This window comes from Vitis riparia, chromosome 8 (genome assembly GCF_004353265.1).
Source record: "Vitis riparia cultivar Riparia Gloire de Montpellier isolate 1030 chromosome 8, EGFV_Vit.rip_1.0, whole genome shotgun sequence".
NCBI classification, from domain to species: Eukaryota; Viridiplantae; Streptophyta; class Magnoliopsida; order Vitales; family Vitaceae; genus Vitis; species Vitis riparia.
This window is the reverse complement of record NC_048438.1, coordinates 2,549,888-2,567,718: the sequence shown is the minus strand read 5'-3', so window position 1 is coordinate 2,567,718 and position 17,831 is coordinate 2,549,888. Positions and strand designations below refer to the sequence as shown.

General features: G+C 37.1%; 1 protein-coding gene across 2 annotated transcripts in view; it reads left to right on the top strand.

Annotated features, from left to right (window-relative positions):
• The first annotated feature begins 2,810 nt into the window (after positions 1–2,810).
• Positions 2,811–17,831, top strand: part of LOC117920833 (double-stranded RNA-binding protein 4-like) — a 30,200-nt gene continuing 15,179 nt past the window's right edge. For both annotated transcript variants that reach the window (XM_034838490.1, XM_034838489.1), the window contains exons 1-6: positions 2,811–2,959; positions 3,092–3,340; positions 4,613–4,747; positions 15,866–15,958; positions 17,097–17,332; positions 17,423–17,642. In XM_034838490.1, the coding sequence (XP_034694381.1) occupies positions 3,109–3,340; positions 4,613–4,747; positions 15,866–15,958; positions 17,097–17,332; positions 17,423–17,642 (916 nt within the window). In that variant the 5' untranslated portion in view covers positions 2,811–2,959; positions 3,092–3,108. The remainder of the gene's footprint in view (positions 2,960–3,091; positions 3,341–4,612; positions 4,748–15,865; positions 15,959–17,096; positions 17,333–17,422; positions 17,643–17,831) is intronic.

Sequence of the window (17,831 nt, the reverse complement as noted above, 5' to 3'; positions counted from 1 at the left end):
ACTCAAGATGATCTCTATTGACTAAAGATTCTAAAGACCTTAAGATTAATCTATATTTGAGTACCCTTGTTTACTTAAAGTCGTAAGCCTAAAGTTGGATTGTGGAACTCCCATACTTGAATTAGAGATCAATAATTGTTTGTGTGGTTAATTAAGTTTCATTCAATTATTTCAAATTTGTTCCATTTATTTCTTAATTCCTTCATCTTAGGCAGAAGCAATTATTTTAATTTATTTTTGATAATTTTTATAAGCTAGCCCTTAAGGATAATATGTAAAATACTATATATAAAGGTTTAGTATTTTGGACAATAAAAGATCACGATCAATTTTCTCCAATTTTTCATTACCTAAACACCTAGAGTTTATCCTTGAACCTTCATTGAAAGGTTTTAAATAAATAAAAACTCCATTAAAAAAATGAAAATTTTAATTTTCATGCATTAAACCAAATATACATAGCCAAATGAAAACCTTCATCCAAGGTTTCTATTTATAGTAGTGGTCAAACATAGTCATGGTTTTAGTCCTTGTTTCTCCCCAGAATAAAATAGCAAATCCCTTAGTACAATAAGAGCTTATAACAAACATCCCAAGTTCTAGGCCAATAAGAGTTTTTCAAGATTTAAGAGTCATATTCTCATGTCCTTCACCTTGAGTGCCTTCAATAGAATATCAAAAGTGTTTATAAAAGAGATGAGCTTTATATCCTAGTCAAGAACATTTCTACATGGACGTTTAAGTTGTTCATGGTTCATAAAATCATAGAATAAAATGTGAAATTAATAGTTGCATGCTTGGCATACCAAAGCATCGTCATCACCAACAAATTTAAGAATACAATCTAATCATAACTTTACCATATACTTGCTGGTTGATCACCTAAGTTTCTTTGATTACTCAAAACTCATAATTCTGAGGCTCTCTCAATGACATATGTCATGCCTTAACTTAATATACATTAGGATTTTCCTAGGATATGTTTGGGTCTTTCACCTTAAGGTACTTTATTCTTCTTCGTTCTAGATCTCTTAGTTAGAGACCATTGCCTCAACTTAATTTTTATAAGGTCACTCCCATCAGTGCCTTTCCACAATTTCCGGCACCTTAAGTATCAGTTGCTATGTTGTTCTTTATAATCCATATAATTTAGTAATGAAACCATTATGACTATTCACTCATTTTGTACAAGACCAAAAGCAATTTTTAATGCCAAATACATAATACCACATGATTCAAATTCATGTGAGGAGTTTCATGTCATATTCACATTCATAATTCAAAGTTGCATTTACTTAATTCCATAGATTTAATGAAGCTTAAATCTCAACATAGAACATCCCTTACCTTCTATGGAAATCACAAAATTTAATTGTCAATCCTCCTTCCACACTGATTTTTAAGCTATAGCCAGGGTGACTCAAATAGGGAAAAATAGAGCAGAAAAGGGAGAAAATTTTCTTAGTTTGCTAGTTCTTTTTAGCTTTAAATGGAAGCAGCCCTAGGAAGCATTCAACTGGTACTTGCAATTGGTTGGCTTGGAGAGATGCTAAGTGCCCATTGCCTATACCAGTTGTGTGTCTCCTGCTATTGTCTCCTTAAGCCCCTTTTTATGATTTTGTGTAGACAAATGGCCACAATTGCTAAGGAAAGACAAACATTTTAATGAAAATATATATTTTTTTAATGTTTAGTTTTACCATGCAAAGTATAAAAGAAAAGAAATTATAATTAAAATTAGTTAAAAATTTACATATTTTTAAATTATTTAATCTTCGTATGAAAGAGTTAAAATAAATTAAATAAGTTTAAAGTAACGTACAAAAAATTAATTTATTGGTTTTAAATTTATTTTTTCACTTTTTATTCTTTTATTTTTTCTTTCTTATTTTCTTATACATCTTCTCTCAATTTATTTATTTATTTTTTGAAATACATCATTTATATCATTGGTAGGGAAGGCAATTAGGTGGGTTTGGGATGGGTTACTCCCATCCAATTCCGTCCCGTTTATTTATATATATTCCCATCCTGCCTAAAAAAATAAAAATTTAAATAAGGTGGGGCGAGTATAAGAAATTCACGTACCCGTTTATTTTTATAGTTTTTATTTTAAAATGAAAAACAATATTTTATTTATGTTTAAAAAGTTGAAAAATAAAAGAAATCAATTAAAATAAATTTTTATTTAAAATTACATATAATCAAAGCGGGATGGGACGAGATAAATTTATAATCTATCCTAAGTCTTTTAAAACTTTTCAAATCAATCCTAAACCCGTTCATCTTTATCCCACTCTTCCTATTAAGGGCGGGGCAAATACTTAAAATAACATGTCTCATTGTTATCTCTAATCATTAGCTCATATTAGAATATCATATAAGTATACAGTGAACAAACAACATATGCTTAGGGTGTGGAAAAAATTGATCCTATTTGAATCGATACAAATCGATGTCAGTTGAGTGCATGTTTTTCTATTTAAAAAACCGATAATAAACAAAATCAAACTGAAAATTACGTATATATACCTTTAATATATAATATTATTTAAAAATATTTGGTTAAAAGGACGAGATAATGTCAAAATTGTGAATTTAACCCTTCTTATTTTTATATTTGAAATATAATCCATTTTTGACGTAAATTTCTTTTATTATTTTAAGTATTTATATGTGGTTTTCAATAAAAATGTTATATTTATAAGAAAATAAAGATGACATTTTGGTCAAAATAAGATGGAGGACATTTTGGTCAAAATAAGATGAATAAAAAAAAGATAAAGGTTAAATTTTAAAAATAATCAGCATATCACGGACTTTCCTTCGGCTTCCTCTTCAAGTTTCGCATCTTTTCCCTCGCTCTTCCCGCTGTCCGAACAAACCGTCCACGGTCCCACCTGGGCCTGGCTCTGAAGATTCTACCTGAAGTCATGAGAAGGCATGGCGTGAATCGCAGGTATTCGTTTCTCGCTTAAACTACTGAACCATTTCTCCCTGACGTTCATTTCAACTTCAATCGATTCCCTAAATTTTCTTTTCAATTTTCTTCTGTGTCACTTCCAATTTCTGAAACCAAACATGTATACAGAGGCATATGAAAGAGAAATGAACAAGACAAGACTTCAAGAGCTGTGCCACAGAAAGCGGTGGAATCCACCGGAGTACTCGACCAGAAAGGACGGGCCACCGCACAACCCCACCTTCACTGCCACTGTTACCGTTGGCGGCCTCAGCTTTCCTACCGACCATCCCGCTCGCTCCGCCAAAGAGGCTCAGAGCAATGCCGCTGGCCTCGCCATCCAGTACTTAACTGACCCCAAACCCCCGCCACTTGCTGGTACGCTTAATTTCTAGATTTCTTTCTTTTTATTTCACAGTTTGTTCTTCTTTTGGGAATTTAAGGTAATTTCTTGAATTTCGTGTTTTTTTTTTTGTTTTTTTGTTTGAGACTTGCGAACTTACGTATCGGATTGCTTGTTCCAACTGATACTCGACTTAGAATGATATGATTTTGCAAACATTTATTAACTTGTGACGCTGGTTCTATCAAAGAAGCAATTTGTGGAATTCATACGAGGGTAATAGAAACTTTTGATAAATTAATCGAACTGGTACTGCAAAGACTTTGATTCCTCAAATTTTAATCACTCACACCATTGAATCTGTGGGAGAAGCTATTTGCAAAAATCATTAGTAATGAATGACATTTTTGAATAGATTTCACGGATTGCTTCTCTAAATGGGCATAGGCCATTGAGTTTACTGGAGAAACAATTTAGGAAACTCATTATGATGTATAATAATATGTTCTAAATTGCTTCTTCAAACAATCACATGACATAAAGACCCCTGGTTTTATATGTATTTATGATTCACATTATTGCGCCTTCTGGAGAATCAGTTTATGAAACTAACTTGCGATGTATAGCATTTTTTGAATAGATTTCACCAGTTGCTTCTCCAAAAGAACATATGGCATAAAGGCTAATTGATTTTGCAAATATTTTATCATTCCTTGCGTTGTGTCTACCAAAGAAGCAATTTGTGAAACCTACTGGTGATGAATTGCATTTTACTTTGCTAAAACCAAACTGGTTCATGGAAAATAGGTGTTGCAGATTGTTGACATAGAGGTCCTTGATTGCAAATATTTACTGTCTAGGTCATGCAGTGTATCTGAGAGGCAATCGGTAAAACTCATCCACAATGGTTAGCATTTTACTTTGCAAAATATATCAATTTACGATTTACGTTAGATGTATGCAAGTAAAGGTGAAGTCTATGTACTTCCTACGAATAATTTTTGATGCAGTTGAAGAAGCTTTTCTAAGTGGACAGTATATGTAAATATCTTTGTTTGGTTAGAGTCAAAATTTCAAATATTCACCTACTTCCAAATCTTTCCTGGGTAACTTGATGTTCCAATTATAGGTCTTCACATTGTTTGCTAGTTTATTTTTGCAATTCTATAATTTGTTTCCAGAGGGCTTGAAGTTAAAGTACTACTATTATGGCAAAATTATCATACCATTCGGTGAAGAAGAAAGGAATGAAGTGTAATATTCTCCTAACTTGGGTTGTTCTTGTTGGTTTCTTGTAATTCCTCTAGATTCTTCGAGTGCGATCACTGATGTAAAGAACATACCTGCCACCAAAGGGACATCACAGCCTGAGATACAAGCAACATCTCAATCTCATCAGGCTCATGAAGCATTCTTGGTTACTAGAGATGATAAGAAATTAGGTCAGCCCATTTTATTAAAGTTCCATCTTTTATTATCAAATATTTGGATTGTTGGTTTTTGTAAGAATGATTTGTTGTTCTTAATTTTGGATTGAATATCTATTATATGTCTCAAGCTTTTGGTCAAATCCACCAATATATATATATTTCTGGTGATTTGCATTGTCTGTGTAACAAATTTTATCTTGTCTCTTCTAATTCACTTCAGATTCACATTTTTCTCAAGGAAGTATTTTCCCAGGAAAAGAGTTTCTTGGAATATTTTTGTTTGAAATGAATGAAATCAGAGACATGAATGGGGAATTAGATGTCAAAATTCATATTATACAGCTCTAACTAAAGGTGGAACAGAGACCTATTTCTTTTACAATCACTACTTTGTTTTGGATTTTCAATAATAATGTAAGGCCTTTGTGTGTTTCTAATTTAAGTGCTACCAAGTGAAGTAATGAAATGCTGCTGTTTTGGTTGCTATGAACATGTAATTACATTATCAGGGCAGGAACATGGTTTTGTAACAGCAATTGATTCACTCTAGTTTTTAAATTGTCTCTTTAAATTAAATATGCTGATTTGTGTTTTTGTAATATCCTTAAATTGATGTAGGATAACCCTCAAATGGGTATCTATAACCAATTTGGTGGGCTAGGTTTTTTATCTTTTAGGGTTTATAGAGAGGAACAAGGTATAAAGTTTATGGCAATGGAAAATAAAAATAAAGAGAAAAATGATGAGAAGAAGAAGGGATGGAAGCCTTAGAATCTCACTAAAGCCTTCTAGAAATCTCACCTAGAAGAAAATCAAAGGAGTCTCACCATTGAGAATGCCAACACTAGGAAAAAAGACTAATATTATTTAATCACTCTATCTTGGTTTACACTGATTAGTCTTATTTATAGGCTTTTCTAAATTGATGTAGGATAACCTTAGGATGGTTGTCTACAATCAAATAGGTGGACTAGAGTTTATCTTGAATTAATTGGTTAAAAGGGATGAAATAGTCCTCATATTTGTGAATCTAACCCTTCTCATGTTTTTACTTGAAAAGTAACCTATTTTCAACATAAACGCCCTTTTCCATTTCAAATATTTACATGTAGCTTTAAAGAAATGGTTATTTTTACAAGAAAAAAGTGAGGGCATTTTTGTCAAAATGAGGTAAAAAAAGGATGGGGGTTAAATTTCCAAATTTGGGTTTTCAATGACTCTTTTAATTAAATAACCCTTTTATCTTTTAGGGCTCAAGGAACAAGGAATAAAATTTTATGGCAATGGGGAAAAGTAAAACAAAATAAAGAGAGGGAAAGATAAGAAGAAGAGATGAAAACCCTAGAACCTCACTAAAGTCTTCTAGGAATTTCACCTAGAAGAAAATTAGGAAACTCGCAATTGAGAATTGCAAAGTATGCAAAAAGAAATAATATTATTTAATCACTTTATCTTGGTTTACATCAATTAGCCTTATTTATAGGCTTTTCTAAGAAATCCAAATTCTATTAGGATTCTAATAGCATATGACTTTAATTTTAATTATCCTATAAGCTATTATGACTCTAATAATTAGCTACTCCTAATTTAATTCCAACAAATGCCAAACTTGAGTGACTTAAAGTTTGTTTATTTCTTTGCTTCCCTTTCTAGAATAGATCTTGGAGATTCATCTTCATCAATACTCCTTCACTTGGGAAAAAAAAAAAAAAAAATTAAACCTCAAGTTTTAGTGATTTTGCTTGGTCAATTAAAATCTTGACTCCCGAGCAACGCCTTCCATCCTTTCTTTCTTTGTTAACTCTTTACCACAATAAGATAGGATCTCAAGATCTCTTGAATGTGTTCAATTTCATGCAAGGCAAGTGTGAAACCTTAAAAAGATTTTCCAATATTGTGAAACTAGTTGATAGTTCTTGAAATAATTATATGTCATTAATAAGCTTGAGGCAAATTGCTTCCCACAATCTTCTTGTAAACCATCTTGCAGAAGAATAAGATTCTTAAATGCCTTATATTTGAAAGAAATTCCAATAATTCTTATTCATCATAGGATCCTTCATGTTTGCTACCAATCATAATAATGTTTTGCCTTGGAATGTCAAACATTGGTTCTTCTGGAGCTTTTACAACTTCTTTGAGCTCTCCTACAAATTGTTCTAAGATTAGTTCCATTACCTCTTGCATTCTAGATTCATCATTGATGATTTCTTCCTCTTTACTAGCAACTTTGAGTTCCTTCTCAATCGGAGTATTTGATGATTCTTCTGGTTCTAAGGATTCTAATTTTTCCTCTTGTTGCTTAAGTATTGGAACTTCCTTCATTGGATGGAGAATCTTCTTATGCCCATTGCTCACAAATGTATAAGTGTTCTCATAGCCATCACATTGGACCCTTTCATAAAAAAGTCATTGTCTACCTAGCACAATATGGGCAACTTTCATTCGTAAAACATTACACCATACTAATAACGTAAAATCATTACTAAAATAAAATGTTACTAGACAATGAGAATGCACCAAAATGGATTTTGTCATTTAACCATGTTATTTGGAAGGGATTTGAATGTTTCTTTGTCTTTCAATTAAACTTCTCAACGAGTTCCTTTGAAGCTAAGTTGGATCTACTACCTCCATCAATAATCATAGTAAATAATCTCCCTTGGAAACCAACACGTGTTTGGAAGATGCTAGTACATCGCCAATCGTGCTCTTCATTTGCCCTTGGTATGTTCATCAATGGTTGCATAAAAAAATTGTGGCCTCTAATCATAGTTGTATAAGTTGTTCCACTCCTTAAGTAATATCTTCAAGCCAAGAACTTTTGCTTTGATACCAAAACTAATGTAGAACAACTCTTGGATGGTTGTCTACAATCAATTAGATGGGCTAGGGTTTTATATTTTAGGGCTTGAGGAGATGAACAAAGAATAAAATTTTATGGTAGAAGGAAGAAGTAAAAGAAAATAAAGAGAAAGAAAGATAAGAAGAAATACAAATCTTAAAATCTCACTAAGGCTTTCTAGGAATCTCACTTAGAAGAAAATCAATGGAGTCTTACAATCGAGAATTGCAAAGTATGCCAAATGTATATTGATTTACATTAATTAGCCTTATTTATAGGCTTCTCTAAGAAATCCAAATTCTATTGGGATTCTAACCATGGTTCAAAGTTGCAGTATTGGTCATTGACTTGGGAGGTTCTGAGGCGCATCGGTCTCGGCATCTTAGATCTGTGTCAGGTGATATACAAAAAATTCTAATTTAAAAGCTCAAAACAATTTTTAAAAAATTATGAAAAATATTATAAAAATAAATACAAATAGGTAGAGTAAAAAATTAATAAAATAAACTTCTATTAATATAAGATTACTCAAATTATAATAAAAGCATACTTTGGGATGATTTATAATAATTTTAAAAATATAAAAATATTTTAATTTAATCACGTAACAGTAAATGTTTCTTATTGAAGATGAAAATAATAAAAGGTAATTTTTTTTTTCATAAAAAAATTATATAAATTAAATTTTTTGAATTTTAAAAAAATATTTTCAATTCTTAAACAATATAACCATGAATCATCTTTAAAAAATATAAATATCATTTTTCTTATCAATTATATTCATTAATTTTAATTTTTTATATAAATATTTATTTCCTATTTATTTGATATAAACCCAAGTATTCATGATTCATTTTCTATAATTCTAATTTTCATCAAATTTTCATTATCCATTTAAAGAGAAATATCCACCAAATACTCATTATCAACTTAAAAAACAAATACCCATTATTCAAAACCCAAATCCCTAATCCTATCAAATACCCATAACCCATTCACCCATCAAAACACCCATTTCCTGCACCATACCTATTTCTCCTCTAAATCCACAACTCTGTTTCTTTGCACAATACCACAACTCCCCATTTCTCTGCACAATACCCATTTTTGAAGGCTCTAGACCAAACACAAAATAGTCTTGTGAAGATGCAAGGGGTTTGAACTCTTTATACTTTTACATTATTGGCTTTTCCATTACCCATTACCTGAATAGCTTAGTATCGACATAATCTTGGAGTTTCTCAAAGTTGCCATGCAATTGACTTCTAGACTGCTCATTTATCTTCAATTCAACCGAGTTTACTTGTTTACTTGCTAATCAAACAAATATCTAACTTGGGTATTGGTCTTGTACCGGCCATGGTCAAGGCAGATACGACTTGGCTGAGTTGCATTGGTACTGGCCATGGCTGAGGTAGATAAAACTTGGCTGAGTTGTATCGATCTTGGCCGAGATTTTGAACCCTGATTCTAACAACCTATTTTGGCTCTAATTCTAATTCTCTTGTAACCTATTTTTTGATAAGTAAACAGGATATGCATTAGAAAAGGCTAATCGCCACAGAGCATACAGGGAGTATACAAAACGGCAAAAGCCTCAAAAAGAGAAAAAGGACCAAAGAGAACTACCTCCCCTTAAGTGGAAGCTATCCACTCCAAAAAACCTATAAGGGAGAAAGACTCCTCACCTAAATACACTTTGACCCAATTCCACAAATTACAGACAAAAGAATTCTTTAATTTCTGAATATTCAACTCACCCCCCTAAAGGCTAACCTATTCCTCTCCTTCCAAACCGTCCAAAAATACATAACGGAATGGATTTCCAAATCTTTTTCCTTTTCTTCCCTACGAATGAGCCCCTCCAAGAGATAAGAGTCTCCTTTACAGTTTCTGGGAGGACCCACTTAACATCTATCAACCCAAAAATAATGTCCCATAGGGCTCTAGTCACTATACAGTGTAAAAGAATATGATTTACATTCTCTTCTGCACAACCACACAAAAAACAACGGTTTGGGAGTTGCACCCCTCTTATCTGTAGTCTATCCAGAGTAAGCACCTTCCCCCACGTAGCCTCCCAAGCAAAAAAACATACTTTAGTTGGCACCCTATCCACCCATATTCTCCTTGCGGGAAATATTGTGGCATTAGGCTTGTCTAGCAGCCTGTACGCTTCTTTGACTCTGAACAAACCCTTTCTTCCCTGTCTCCACATAAATGAATCATCCTCCATGGAGGGCCTATGACCCCTCAAAGTATGAAGCAGCTCCCCAACCATATCCAACTCCCAATAATTGAAGTCCCTCACAAAGACAAGATTCCAATCTCCTTGACCCGAATCCTGATCCCACATCTCCTCAATCGTAGCATCTCTATTCACAGCAAGGACAAAAAGATGATTGAAGCATTGGGACAACGGAGTGTCAGTGCACCAACTATCTTTCCAAAATTTGATTTTGGAGCCTTTCCCAACTATAAAAGCCAAGTTCTCCCAGCACCAACCCGCTTCTTTCATAATCTCCTTCCAGACCCCTACTCCAACCGCCCCAATAGCCCTCTTTGACCTCCAACCATAAACCTCTTGCCCATATTTCGAAATGATCACTTGTTTCCAAAGATTATCCTTTTCACAAGCAAACCGCCAAATCCACTTGCCCAGCAGGGCTCTATTCAAAGTGGCTATTTTCCTTATTCCTAGCCCTCCCTTGTGTTTTTCTGTGCAGACCGCATCCCATTTAACCAAGTGGACTTTTCCCTCCAAGTTTCCTCCCCCCATAGGAAATCTCTTTGGGTTTTCTCCACTCTCTTAGCAACAGACTTCGGCATTCGGAAAATAGACATTTGGTAAATTGGCATGCTAGCCAAGGTACTTTTTATGAGAGTGATCCTCCCCCCTTTGGAGATGTACTGTCTTTTCCACAGCGCAAGTCTCCTCCTGACCCTCTCTTCCACTCCATCCCACATAGAAGAGGCCCTAGAGGGAACCCCTAGGGGAAGGCCCAAATACTGAGAGGGCAAAGACCCCACCCTGCAACCTAACTCAGCTGCCAACTCAAGAATATCCTCCACTTCTCCAACTGGAATAATTTCGCTTTTGGCTAGATTGATTCGAAGACCCGAAGCCGCTTCAAACCAAAAAAGAATCCAGCTTAGGTGAGAAACTTGCTCTTTGTTTGCCTCACAAAACACAATCGTGTCATCAGCAAAGAATAGGTGGGAAATATTCAAGGAGGTTCTACTACCACCCCGAATGTTGCATCCTGAAAGATATCCCCCCTCCACCGCTCTCCGGATAAGGACGTCCAGAACTTCCATTCCCATAACAAAGAGGTAAGGAGATAGAGGATCCCCTTGTCGAAGCCCTCTAGTACTAGGGAAGAACCCAGCTGGCACTTCATTGACAAGAATAGAGAATTTGGCAGAGGACACGCAGCTCCACATCCATCCCACCCACTTGGTCCCAAATCCCATTTTTTGAAGGACTTTCATTAAGAAATTCCAATTGATACTGTCATAAGCTTTTTCTATATCCAATTTGCAAATAAGGCCCTTTTCTTTTCTCTTCTGCCACGAATCTATCGCCTCATTAGCAATTAAGGACGCATCCAAAATTTGTCTTCCCATTACAAAGGCATTCTGAGCAGTAGAGACCACCTTGCCAATCACTTTTTTGAGCCTATTAGCTAAGACTTTAGCCAAGAGTTTATAGAGCCCCCCCAACAGGCTGATAGGCCTAAAGTCTCCAAGATCCTCAGCCCCGCTTTTCTTAGGTATTAACACCAGGAAAGTGTTATTAAGGCTCCTAACAAAGGAATTATGCTCATGAAATTCTTTAAACATCTCCATGATCTCCTTTTTGGCAAAATCCCAAGCATTTTGCCAAAAGGCTACAGTAAAACCATCCGGGCCTGGGGCTTTGTCCCCATTCATCTCCATCAGCGCCGAGTGAATCTCAGTCTCTGCAAATGGGATTTCCAGACTCTCTGCTTCTTGCTGGCTGATGCAACCCACCTGAACTCTACCAATATCCGCCTGCCAGCCCATATCTTCAGTGAGCAACTGCTGAAACGAATTCACCACTCCTTCTCTCACCTCTTGCTCCTCTACTAGCCACTCCCCATTAACCTTAATTCTGTCCATAGCGTTGGTTCTTCGATGGGCACTAGCCATTCTATGGAAAAACCCCGTATTTCTATCCCCCTCCCTTAACCAAATCTCCCTTGAATGCTGTCTCCAATGTGCTTCCTCCAACAGGACCCATTTCTTAAAGGAATCTTTAGCTTCCTTTTTTAACTCAGCTTCCTTCACAGTCAAGATTCTCTTATTTTCCACCCGATCCCAAAAATCTACTTGTTGTAAGGCTGAGGCTTTATTAGTTTCCAGCCTCCCAAAAACCTCTTTGTTCCACTCTTTCAACTTCTTTTTAATTTCTTTCATTTTAACAGCCAGCCTATAGCTAGCGCTGCCCCTGATATCAATTCTCTGCCACCAGTTTCTAACAATATCATTAAACCCCTCAACTTTCAGCCACATATTTTCGAATCTAAACGGGGTTGGACCTCTTCTTATTCCACCCCCTTCCAACACAATTGGAAAATGATCAGAAATTGGCCGAGACAACCTGCCCTGAGTGACTCCACTAAACTGATCTAACCAGCTGGGGGAAACTAGAAATCTGTCTAGTCTCGCCCACGCCTGATTATTGAGCCCCCCATTCCATGTGAACTCTCCCCCCTGAAGGGGCAGGTCCACCAGCTCAAGATCATCCACAGTCTCTGCAAATCTCCGCATGGCTGATCCGATTCTTCTTTGGCTGCTCCTTTCTTGCTGAAACAGAGTGATATTAAAGTCCCCACCGAGACACCAGGGATCCTCCCAAAGGCCTCGTATTGCCCCAAGTTCTTCCCACATACCCTCCCTTTCCACTTTGGTAAAGGGACCATACACTCCCGTAAAAACCCAAATAGCCCCATTTTCTATGGTCTTGAATCTACAAGACAAAGAAAACTGACCCTCCTCCCAATCCAGGATATCCAAAACCCGCTTGTCCCAACATATCAGAATGCCACCCGCAGCCCCTTCCGCATTTAGAGCTCTCCAGTCTAAGAATCTCCCCGAACCCAAACTTCTCACAATACCCTCCGACATCACCTGAACCTTGGTTTCTTGAATACACATTAGATCCACCCTCTGTTTCCTTATATAATTCTTAATAATTTTCCTCTTAGAGCTGTCATTAGCTCCCCTCACATTCCAGCTTATAATCTTCAGCTTCATTGAGAAACTATCAACTGATTCCCTTTGCCTTGAGAAGGTCCTTTCTACTTAATCCCCCCCTCATAATTAACAGAACATTCCAGCCTCTTTAGCTCCCTTTCAAACTTGAACTTTTCCAAAAGTTCTTTGCTGTGAATCTTCTCCCGCCTCTTTCTGATTTTAATCAGAAAATTCAATATCTCCTTTTCCAGCCCCTCCGTAGAGAATCCCAAAAATTGACTAAATCTTGCTAGGCTACATTCCTCCCATAAATCCTCTTTCTCATTTTCGGTATCTTGAGAACCAGAGACACCAGTGTTCCCCTCCTTGCCCCTAATCTTGTCTCTGGTTTTGTTGTCCTCTCCCAACTTCCAGGATTCAATTTCATTCTCCACATTCCCCTCATAAACTGTTAACCAAGTTGACATGTCCCCCCTTAATTCCTCCACAGCTCCCCCTGGGTGATCGAAAGACTCCCCCTCCGGAGCCCGATCAGAATTAGAAAAGAGAAGAAGAGGAGCACCCATAACCCGTTGTCCTTTAGAATGGGAAAACAGGGCATACCTTTTAGCTTCCTCTTCCAACTCTTGATCAGTCTTTGACAAGTCCTCATCCCTTTGTCTCCTTCTAGGCTCCCCTGGCATCCAACTCGTCAAAGGATCCTCTGAAATGGGTCCTTTTCTGGATCTAAAACAGCCCAGAAGACCATCCTTCTTTAGTGGAACAGTTGGGCCCTTCCTTACCAGGCCTTCCACCTCAACTTCATGATAGCAGCCCAGGTCAGCAGCCCAATTACTTGGGCCTGCCTCTGAATCACTAGCCACCTTTGATTTGTTTTTTAACTTTTGGCCCAAAGGCCCATCTGTTTTGGACAATCCACCCTCTTTCTGCAATTCATTAAGGCCTATACTTGGGTCACATGCAAACGACCCAGCCACTCTACCATCTGGACAGACCCCATCCCAGATTACCGGACCATGGATCAGGGTCCTGGGCCCTAGACCCGACCCATTCTCCTGCAAAACATTCCCATCATCTGGCAGATGCAGATCCTCGTTTCCCGCGACTACCAATTCCTTCCCCACGCGCTTCCCCGCGCGTGAATGCAACTCACCCCTGACCTCAGTTCTCCTTCTATTGTCCGACGCAGAAGATAGCCGTCTCACCATCGGCCTAACCTCCCACCACAATGCCACAGTGTATACCTCTTCCTCTACCTCGATTTCTAACATACTTGGTCTAAAATCTCCTCTGATTTTGACCAATATTCTAGCCCATTAAATCTCCCCCATCGACCTTGTGCGCTTGTCAATATCTACAAATCCCCCACATTCCTCCCCTATTTTCTTTAAAACCCCCGGGCTCCAAAGCGAAATTGGAAGACCGAAGATTTTAACCCAAGCTTCCTGTTCCATCTCCTCCTCGGCCCGACATCCCATCTTTGGATTCCATGGATCCAACCCTAAATGGACTCCTCCCATCAGTCTGCTCCCCGAGGAGACTACTCGGTGTGCCTCACTTAGATCTTCAAACTCCAGCAGAGCCTTACCTCGTTCCAGCATGGCCAGCCCTAGCTTGCCTTTTAGGCCCCAAGACTTTGCCCAGAGACTTCCCAACCTCTCCAGATCGTCTTCCTCCCTTTTGTTGGGCCAACTCGCGACAAGACAATGCTCCAGCTTCTGTAGATTGCCCGTAATCTCCTCCTTAGAGACCTTCATCTTGACTGCGTTTAAGCCATCCCGATTTGATCTCGTGACTGCTTCTACATATGATTTTGCCGGAGTAAGTTTTCCGACAGTCCTTACCTCCTGCAAATCTGTCCTTCTACCAACTATCTCTTCCATTTGACGTACCATCTCCGCCATAGCCTTCCATCCTCTTTTATCTCTCCTTCCTCTCGGTAAGAAGATGCAATACCATTTTCGTTCCAAATCCATAACCCCCAACCTTAGGAAACCACCCGATCTGTTGAAACCCCGAACCAATGTAAACCGTTTGCCTCTATCTTTCCACTCCTTTTCCCATCTCCCTTCTTTCTCGTCTCGTATACAATGATTTAAACCCTCCTTAAAGAGCCCTAAGCTTTCCAGCCCTAATCGAACCCATGACTCTACCCCCCGCTTCTTCTCCACGATGCGAATCTGGCTTTTCCCTTTCTTAACCTCCAGGGCAAGCTCGAAGGTCTTGGATTCCACCGTGAAGCTTCGCGTTCGTCTCGCCTCGCCGTTCTCATCGTCGTCGCCGGCGCACGCGCTCTCACGCTCCCTTGCTCCCACTCTCTCTCTCTCGTCCTCTCTCTCTCTCTCTCCCATTCCTCCTATTGGTTGCCTCACTTAATTTAACCTATTTTGACTCTAATAGTTAGCTACTCCTAATTTAACTCCAAAAATACTAATCCTAAGACACTTAAAAAGTTGATTTGTTTCTTTTCTTCCCTTTCTTGAGTAGATCTTAGAGATTGATTCTCATTATAAATGGTAGTGAATAATTTTTAAAAGGTAGAAAGCTTGGTTTTTAGTTCTGGAGGTAAATGTTGTTGGTTTTCATTTATCCAGGAATCATGTGATTATTTTCATTTAACTATTTTTTCCCCTGGGTGGCAATTCCTGAGCTGATCTTATCTGTATGTCCAATTTTGTGAGTGTTTGGTTCATACAATGCAAGTTACTATTACCATCGAGTCAGTCATTTGCAGATCCCAGAATTCGGTGAACCAATCTGCCTATAACTTAAACACAGAAACCCAACTGGTATTTTGTTGATTATCCTATCCATAATTGCATGCTACTTCCAATCTTACCCATTGCTACCACAATTTCTAAACCATTCCTCTATGAGAGCTCAAAAGTTTCTATTATTTCATGTTTTATATGGTTTTCTAGGTTCTGGATGTCTTGAAGTTATGTGAGTACACTATCATGGAGATAGCATGCTGCTATTACAAAAATGTGGAAGAAATGAGATTGTATCATTCTAGAAAAGTTTACTTTGTTTTCATGTTTGTTTGTGTCTCACTATTCCTGCAGATTCTTCAAGTGCAAGCAATATTGTCAATAATGTACCTGCCACCAAAGGGACATTGCAGGTGCAGATACAAGAAACATGTCAAACTCCTGAAGGTAATGAAACATCCTTGGTTGTCAAAGCTGATAAGAAGTTGGGAGGTCAGCAAGTGGTCAAGGCTTGGGGTGGGTTTGTGAGAGGTTCTAGGTTCTCCAATGGGGACAAAAAGCACCAAAAAAAAAAAAAAAATGTGTACCTATAAAAAAATAAAAAGAAGTTGGGAGTTCAGCAAAATTTTCTTAAACTACCATTTCTTATCATCTAATAATTTGTTTTTGTTAGTTTTTCTAGACAGTAGTCCGTTGTTCTTATTTTGGAACAAGTGGATATTGGTTTATTAGTTTCGCATTTAATGGTCAAATCTATTGGTGATAAAGAATAGTTTTGAGAGTGGGGGGCATGGAGTGGGGCATTGGATCATTTTGTATCTGTTTTCTTCCCTAAAAAATCAAATTACATTTATTCTTTCATTCTCTTCCTAGGTGAGCAATTTGCTCATTTGGCATGACATTGCCAAAATGATGAAGTTCATGTAAGCATTAGCATCTTAAGAGCCTTACCTTTCAAATGAAAAGGTTGCAGCATAAGGGATTAAGTTTCTTTTAGGTAAATTTGCTTATAATACACCAGAGTAAACTGATCTTTGGTCTGTATGCTAAGTACCATGCCTCTTACTTGGACCCAAAATTATATTTCTTGGTAAATACCCTAATCTCATGAAATAGTTGAGCTTAAAAAATTCATTTAACCAGATCAACATAGAGTAACAAATTGGTGGTGTAAGATTAGTGTTGGATGGCTAACTAGTAAATAAAAAATGGAAGGAATTTTTGAAAAATTTTTGGGCCTATGCCTCTCTGGACAGAAAACCTGTCCTGTCCTATGGGTCCTCAGTTCTTGAAGAGGACCTCAATTTTGAGATAATCCTAACTAATGACTGGAGAATGATAATTTGGGCAGCCAACTTGGAGCATATCTTTCCATGTAAGAGTTTTTTAAGAATGAGTTGTCGAACTGCATCTTAGTTTGTGTAATGTTATATATGTCAAGTAATACTTGCTGGTGTTTTTCTGAATTATACACCCACCCTCCTCTATGTTTTGATTTAAGTACTAGGTCTTGGTTTTATATAATCTGGTGCTCTCACTCTTCATAAAAAATTATTTTTTCTCTTAATTTTTTTTTTGCTTCTAGGTATGCAACATTTGTACAAGACCCAACTGCAAACTTATGCTCAAAAAAGAAATCTCCCTCTACCAATGTATTCTTTTGAAAGCATTGGCCCCTCTCATAACTGTCGCTTCAAGTCTAAGGTTACAATTGAGGGACAAACCTATGAGAGTCCAGATTTTTTCCCCACATTAAAGGATGCTGAACATGCAGCTGCAAAATTAGCTTTGATGTCATTATCTCCAGCTGGATTTCAGGAGGCTAGTCTTCTAAAATACCTCTTCCCAGTTTAGAGTTTGTGTACCTTGATAAATATGTTGTTTGCTCTAATTTATTTTGTTCTATTGTAGGATGATTATGGTGTCTACAAAAATCTCTTGCAAGAAATGGCTCGAAAAGAAGGTTATCAGTTACCAGTTTATAGTACGGAAAAATCTGGTGTATCCCATATGCCAACATTTCTTTCAACTGTGGAAATAGAAGGAGAAACTTTTGAAGGTCAAAAAGCAAAAACCAAGAAGCTGGCAGAGATGAATGCAGCGAAGGCTGCTTACACCTGTCTTAAAGAGCGTAAGTAATTGCTTTCTTTTAATAAGCATTGTTGAAATATCCTTATACACTTGAGTCCTTTGTCATAATTGTGTGCGTATACCCACCCAATAGTTCATGCCCATTATTTGATATATAGGGAGAAGGATGGCTGTAGGAGTATTGTTGTACGGTATACTCACGATCCTTCTCAGATAATGATAATGTTTT